The 7,847-nt window shown below is 36.2% G+C and overlaps 1 protein-coding gene across 1 annotated transcript; it reads left to right on the plus strand.

Moving 5' to 3' along the window:
* The first annotated feature begins 4,685 nt into the window (after positions 1 to 4,685).
* LOC110000726 (GTP cyclohydrolase 1-like) lies at positions 4,686 to 6,382 on the plus strand. Its single transcript, XM_020656070.3, has 6 exons — positions 4,686 to 5,047; positions 5,141 to 5,250; positions 5,404 to 5,459; positions 5,539 to 5,570; positions 5,666 to 5,750; positions 6,020 to 6,382. The coding sequence occupies exons 1-6, from the start codon at positions 4,777 to 4,779 to the stop codon at positions 6,147 to 6,149; spliced, it is 684 nt and encodes a 227-aa protein (XP_020511726.2). The 5' UTR covers positions 4,686 to 4,776; the 3' UTR covers positions 6,150 to 6,382.
* The last annotated feature ends 1,465 nt before the right edge of the window (positions 6,383 to 7,847 follow it).

A 7,847-nucleotide genomic window follows, 5' to 3' on the forward strand; every position in this document is an offset into this window, starting at 1 on the left:
CCATCCACCCTTGTGACCATCATGAATCCTTCCCAGGGTCACACTTTTGGGTTTGACTAGCCTAATGTTATTTTTCCCAAATCACAGACGAATGTGAGTCTCTCTCGTAACATCATGATTGAAGCCTCGAGACACACATGCAGTCTCTTGGCTTATGTGTTTATAACAAGTCTTTTTTGTGTTAAGAAGACCAGAGGTTGTCACGCTATAAAGGTATCTAATCACCACAGAAATCCATTTCACACTCCTTTGTATCAAATGCCATGCAGCAGCATTTAAATTATCCTGTGATCTGAGTTTAAAGACCTGAGAATCTTGTGCCTGTTAAATTAGTTCACAGAAGACTAGTCATGTGTGCATGGAACAACCAAAACCCACGTGCAACTGCAAGTGTTGTACTTGAAGCGTTTGTCTACATGGGAGAGTGCAATTAAGTTGAATGAAATGTATCAGATGGCTAAAATGTAGACCTGGTCAATTCCAGTCACAGAAATGTAAAGTTTGTAGATAAAATAGAAACTTAAAGTCAAAATGTAAAAGCCTAAGTCTAAAAGAAAAAAGTTATACAAAGTCAGAGCTCCAGTTGAACATTTCCCCGGCATAAATAAAAAATGTACCAAACATATATCTGGAAAATATGTGTCTAGTTCTAGAGAGTTGAACATATTCTAACAAACACATACTTGAGAGTGTTAGTGGTTAGCATTGTGGACAGTGAACATTATTTTACAGAGAAACATATTCTGTGAAACAAATAAATGCAGTGTCCATTCAGCACAATCTGAATATGAATGTAGAATCTTTAAGTAAGGCACAGGATTTTGGTGTTGGAAGCCGTCAGGTTTCCTATTATGTCGTGGGTTCTAAGATTGTCAATGCAGAGAAGTGGAACAAATTTCATCTGTCTACATCAAAGCATGATCTTAGTGAGCTCAGACAGCTCTCTGTTGTTTGTATTTTTTATTTGTGTTGTGACTGTAAAAATGATACATTTTTGCATACTTGTTTTCCATAGATTATCATGTTTTGTGTTAGTCATTTGTCTTTTGTTTCAAAGAACATATCCTTGTTTGCTTCTAGGAACTAGAGACTGATCAGAAACATTACTTTAAATATTTGCTTGATTTTGTTGTTCTTAACAGATCAGTAAATGTCTGCGGTAGCCAATGCCAGTACAGTCCCAGTTGACTTAAAAAGTTTAGATAGCTAGAAAATGGTTTGACTTCTTGTAGGCTTTAAGGCAGAGACCAACCGTCCCCTCGTCTCTAGACTCTACCAGCTGTATCTGGCCAGAAGTAAAGTCTTCATATCAGCGGTAGAGAGAAGGTGGAGCAGATGGTGATAGACAGTTTGTTGCAACATCTACAACCTTGCAAGATGGCAAGGTAAAGGAGAAAGTTAACCATACATTAATGCAGAAATACTTGTGAGTTTTTAGGTGGTTTTGCAACAGAATGATTTTATATTGATGCCTCTGTATGACCTTCTAATTCACGCCTGGCCATTAGCATAAAGATTAACTAATTCTATATACAGTGAACAAAAAAATAAAGGCAACACTTTTTTTTCCTCCATGAATTGGAATCAAAACTAAGACTTTTTTTGTATGTACACAAAAGGCCAATTTCTCTCAAATTGTGTTCACAAATGTGTTTAAATCTGAGTTTGTGAGGACTTCTCCTTTGCAGAGACAATCCATCCACCTGACAGGTGTGGCATGTCAGGATGCTGATTATATCGTTTGTGTGACTTAAGCTAGTCAGACTAAAAGGCCAACCTACAATGTGCAGTTTTATCACACATCACAATGCCATAGATGTACATCCAACCGGCCTCACAACCGCAGACCACGTGTAACTACGCCAGCCCATGACCTCCACATCTGTCACATCATCTTAGACCAGCCACCCGGACAGTTGATGTAACAATTGGTTTGCATAACCAAAGAATCTCTGCACAGTCTGTCAACTGTCACAGGGAAGCCTATCTGCATGCTTGTCATCCTAACCGGGGTCTTGACCTGACAGTAGTTCTTCATTGTAACCAACGTGAGTGAGCAGTTCTCACTAAAGGTGTCTGGCTCTTAGGAGAAGTCTTCTCTTTACACTTTACACTTCTGCCAGGTACAGACAGCATGTATGGTGTAGTGTGGGTGAGAAGTTTGCTGATGTGAACTTGTGAATAGAGTGGCCCATGGTGGAAGTGGGATTATGGTATGGGCAGGCATGTGCTACAGACAAAAAACACAGGTGAATTTTACTGTTGGTATTTTGAATAGACTGAGACACCATGATGATGAGATCCTGAGGCCCATTGTTGTGCTATTCTTAAGTTCTTGATGTAGTCGTTTTAGAGTTATTCTAAATGTTGGTTCATGTTTGGGGAAAATGTGGTAAGGATAGATATGGAAATGTACCAGAAGAGTAAAATATCACAACTCAATGTTCAGACAATAATCAGCCTTGGATTTCAAAGTCTGTGTCTCCCTACCTTCAGTGTATATTCATTGGCAACATTTAGTCCTGACACAGGGAGTATTATGAAGGTCATATTGATGGATGGATATACTCTTTGTGTTTGGGTACTTGCCCCACTAGTGTTTAATTGAACACAAGTTAACTTTTCCTGCTGTCTGTCTAGTGCTTCAGAAGAATGCCGGTATCTCCCCATATCTTGTTAAACATCAACCCTGCATATCAGAACGCTCCATTAACAAACATACTAATCTGAATGAACTAAATGGTCACTTTGGTTTTATGATTTCTAACTCATTTTCATTATTGAATTATTAATTAAAAGGTTTTCAAGAAATGTTCCTGGATAACGCTGTGTGAGCACATCAGGTTCAAGCAGGCATTTAAACGTTCTTCACGTACAGCTTCGCTTCAGGATCATTATTACAATTTTATCATTTTTGAGACAATCCAGGGGGTTGTATATTGAAATTGAAAGGAAGAAAAGGATAATTGCAACAGGACTTTGTTCAGAGCTCTGTCCTGTTGTAACTGCAGGACAGAGTCTGAGACAACTGTCCCCTTTACAACGAAGTTTATCTTATCTTATTTTATATAATAATAGTGTTATCATCAAACTTATCATTTAACTTAAACATGTATCAAAACCAACGTCACAAAGTGCTTTACAAAATATAAAAATCCTAACAGTAAAATACACAACAATAAAACTATGAAAATAAAAACAATGTAAAAATAAAACAGAAACTAAGACAAAGATTGACTCAAGCTGACAGTAAAATAAATAATATATATAAAACTTGATGGATAAAACAAGGATTACAAAAAGGCCTTTCGATAAAAATAGGTCTTTAAAAGTTATTTAAAAAGATACGGATGTAGCTATGAGATCCTCAGGCAGGTCGTTCCTCAGCCAAGGAGTCGAGGAAACTGCCCAGAACTCTGATCAAGGATAGGATACTATAATCATCTATTATACCAAATAATGCACTTATGCTCCATCACTATGTATTATATAAGTGTGAAGTAAATAATGTGTGTCTGTCACCAGACACTCATGAGGGCTGCAGTGCGAGAGATGTTCTGATAAGACCAAAACTATTGAAAGTTCAAATCAGTGCAGACTTTAAGTCGGTTACTGATGAATATATTCAGAACATATTTCCCATATTTGCACAAATACCATTATGAATATATCAGAAATTCTAAATGATAAACTATGAGCTTGAAATACTGTGAAATGTTCATATTGAATTAGTGAATGAGCAGACTAATTGTTTAACTAATTACAACTGTATTCAAAGTCTACCCTCTCTCTCCAGTTCATGGAGAAAGGGGGAAAGCAGTGCTGGACGAGGGTCTTTTGTGCTGTGGGAGAGTACAAGAGTTTAATTTGCTAATTTTCTTTTTTATTTGTTTCAAGAAATTCGATTGGCAAATTTTCTGCTTACGAGAGTTTTTGTAAAGGGGTTTCATGAATCTACATATTATTCCTTCAATGATCAATTGAATCTGTTTCTCTAAACTTCACATTTTGGCTTTGTATATATTACACAACCTTTTTTTCAAACTTACATACAAATTTTATATGAACAGTTACTTCTACTGTCTCAAACAAGGTTTAAATATTAAGAGGAATATCATCTTGTTAACATTCAATCTTGTCCTCCTGTGCTCTTTAACAGCATTCATGACTTTTCCAGATAGCGCCTCTGCATTCTGATATATATATCAAGTCAAATAGCAGTATTTTATTTAACATTGCATGGCATTAGAAACGAATGTGTAGGCAGGGCTTTTAGGTCCAGATTGGTGACTGTCGCCATGTTGGCATTAATAATTCAACTTAAGAAAGAGCTCATGTGAACATGTGAATCTGAAACTTTAAATGTCACTTCACATAACTTTGACCAGTCGGGGTTTTAGTTTGACTTCAGGCAAAGTGACCTTTATTTTTCTACCTCAACATCAGCAACCTATGGAAAATCATATAAATCTAAGTTATAGGTTGATTGATTTGTATTCTTCTGTGACATTGACTCAAAGCATGGAACTTCTAGGTATTTCATTTTATATCACAAGATAAGTCGAATGCTGGCCTGTGACATTTGTTGCAAGATAATATGGAATTGATTTGTCCTGCATAGGGGTCTTGAGGCATAAGTAATGCTGTCGTCTGACGGCCTCACATCAGCCTTTAAAAGCCAGAAGATGCACTTTCAGTGACCACTGAGCCAACCCTGTACGCTGAGGAGTGTGTCATTGTATCCTGCAGTTTCTTAAATTAAGGCAAAGATCCAGGATGGAGTATCACCATACTACAGAGATGAATGGTGTAGTTACCAAGTACCTGAACATGTGCATCCAGTGTAAACAAAATGATTTGTGCAGAGAACAGAAGGACTCCAAGGACTCTGTAGACACAAACAAGCTGCCTCGCATTGAAAACGCTTATAGCACCATACTGAGTGAGCTGGGAGAGAACGTGGACCGGGATGGACTTCGGCGAACACCACTACGTGCAGCCAAAGCCATGCAGTTCCTCACCAAAGGCTACAAAGAAACTACTCGAGGTGAGTACAGTAGTGTGCATTGTTTGTCAGTCTAGGACTTTTAGTTTGATCCAACATAAATATATGATGACCAAACTTAAAATTTTCTCACAGATATCCTGAATGACGCCATTTTTGATGAAAACCATGAAGAGATGGTGATTGTCAAGGACATTGATTTGTTTTCTCTCTGTGAGCATCACCTTGTGCCTTTCTTTGGAAAGGTAAGCTTTTAAAGTGGTTTAAAAAATCCTAAAAAAGTAATACAACAACAACTCTTTGTCTTTAAAACACCATATAGCATTGATAATCAAGTATTTCACTGTATATGATCACACAAGTTTTGATTATAATGAAAGTATGTTTGAATGTTGCAGGCTCACATAGCATACCTCCCAAACAAGAAAGTGGTTGGCCTCAGCAAGCTTGCGAGGTAGGTTTTAAAAACTCACATAAACATGCTGTCATGCACACACATAGATGTCTGTGTCATTCTCATCATTTTCTTTTAGAATTGTGGAGATCTACAGCAGGAGGCTTCAAGGTACAACACTACTGTTTGCATGTATTTCTTCATTCAGTTTCTTTATTATTTATTTTAAGATTTGTGTAACATGTTGTGTTTTACTGTCTGCACAGTCCAAGAGCGTCTCACCAAACAGATTGCTTCAGCCATCTCTGAGGCTTTGGAGCCGACTGGAGTTGCAGTGGTGATTGAGGCTGCGTGAGTATTACAGATATTTTATTGATATTCCTGAAGATGAATTTTTCTTCTTAATTAAGATTTACACAGCAGTTTTTTTTTACTGTTTCATGGCTACTTTAATAGGAGTAAGGCAATAAACTACATCACATTATTGTTTTGCAATTACAATAATATATTTATCATTGCCTAGATTTATTGAAAATGTCATTGCTTCAAGAAATGATTGAATTCTTTGTAAAGCATGCATGTTTGATTGTGATTCAAAAAGATTTCTTTGTGTGTTTTAGCCACATGTGCATGGTGATGAGAGGTGTGCAGAAGATGAATGCCAGCACTGTTACAAGTGTCATGCTAGGAAAATTTCAAGATGATCCCAAGACCAGAAAGGAGTTCCTTGACCTTACACTGAGGAAGTGAACAGATTTCTTCAGCAGGCAGTTCAACTGAAGGAAACGTGTTAAAAAAAAAGTATAACTCAACTGCTGTTGATTGTTGAATGTCTGGCAAACCATACTTTGAAATATGAAACCACACAGTGGGAAATGAACATTGGTGGGTGTTTTGAAATAATGTAATGTCTTCATGGTGCTTTAAGTCCAGTTTAAAAGAAAATTTACAATAAAAACGAACATGATCATTTCTATTTTCACCTGTGTGTTCATCTGTTTTCATCAGCCAATCACTACCAAGTTATTTAAGTCAACATACAACGAGTAAATTTGTATAGATGCTATTTAACATCCTGGAATGCTAAATACTTTGCATGTACATTATGATGTATAAAAGATGTACAACGATGTCCCCTAGTCATAGTTTGTCTGTTAAATGCTGATAATGCAGGAAAATCTAAAGGCAATCTATCCCCCCATACAACTACTTAAAAAAGGACATCATAGAAAGATTCATCAAGTGCACAACTCGCTGCATTTGTATGGTTATGAATTAACATAACTGATTGTAGACAATGTTTTTTAGGCTTCTTCGATCGCAGAAGTCAGACAAATATGTTAAGGTTATTCTGAAATGAAATATTTTACATTCAAATTTCACACTGCTGACTCTCCTTTGAATCACAATGTGTTTTTACTAATCAAAGTCATACAGTCACAGCTTTATTTATTTTTTTTAAATTCATTCTAATGGTTAACTTTTTGTTCTTGTTGACTTACATTAACGCCATGACCAATAAATCAGCTCTTTTCAAAGGGTGGAAATCAAATCCATCCAGAGAGCATTACATAACCAAACCTGCACACAGTCACAAACCAGGAGTAGATCCTGAATGAATCCAAAAGAACATAAATAACGGATTTGATACTCTTTGTGGGTTTAATTATGACTTTTACAAGAAACACGAGACCGATTGTATATGATTGAAACTTTTGCAACCTGTAAATGCACTTGTACTAAGTGTAAAGGCCCGCTACCACAACAGCTTTTTCCCTGCTGCCGTGAGACTTGTAGCACAGGACATTAAGATGAGAAGGAAGTACCTCACCCCACACCTCACAGACTCAATGGACAGTTGACCACCTCACAGTGCAATACAAGTGTGCAATATTAACCTTAAAAACAAAAAAACAGTGCAATTATATAATGTGAAAAATATGTGTGCAATAACCTCAGGTGCAATAAGAGATAATAAGTGCAATAAGAAAACATATTTATATTTTCATTTCATTGTACAGTGTTCCCCTTGTTATTTTCATTTTTTTGTATATCTTTGCTTAGCTGTTAATACAACTTATTTATTTTTACTTTTTTGTACTCTTTTTTTTCTTACAATGCTATTCTATTTTATATATAATTTTAACTTTTTTGTAGAAGCTGACTCAGGGAGAAACACACAAGAATTCCAATGTACCTGTACTGTCCTGTACCTGTGTGTAAACATCTAAACTAAACTAAACTAAAGCTTATAATGTATTTTTTGAATACTATATTTTGATCCGTGTTTCCTAGTTGAGAGAGAACTGTTTTAAGGTACTGAAATTAAATACTTTTATTTTCTGCAACTGTAAACTTCTACACCGATTGGTCTATTATCATTAAAACGTCTTTATTGTTAAACACTGAGGTCCTTGTGCAGATGCAAAAAACGTTTTCCTTTCAATC

The sequence above is a fragment of the Labrus bergylta genome, chromosome 6 (genome assembly GCF_963930695.1).
Source record: "Labrus bergylta chromosome 6, fLabBer1.1, whole genome shotgun sequence".
NCBI classification, from domain to species: domain Eukaryota; kingdom Metazoa; phylum Chordata; class Actinopteri; order Labriformes; family Labridae; genus Labrus; species Labrus bergylta.

Coding starts and splice junctions, on each gene's coding strand:
- LOC110000726 (XM_020656070.3), top strand. CDS start 4,777: ATGGAGTATCACCATACTACAGAGATGAATGGTGTAGTTACCAAGTAC. Junction 5,048..5,140: donor CTACAAAGAAACTACTCGAG/GTGAGTACAGTA, acceptor ATTTTCTCACAG/ATATCCTGAATGACGCCATT. Junction 5,751..6,019: donor GCAGTGGTGATTGAGGCTGC/GTGAGTATTACA, acceptor TGTGTGTTTTAG/CCACATGTGCATGGTGATGA.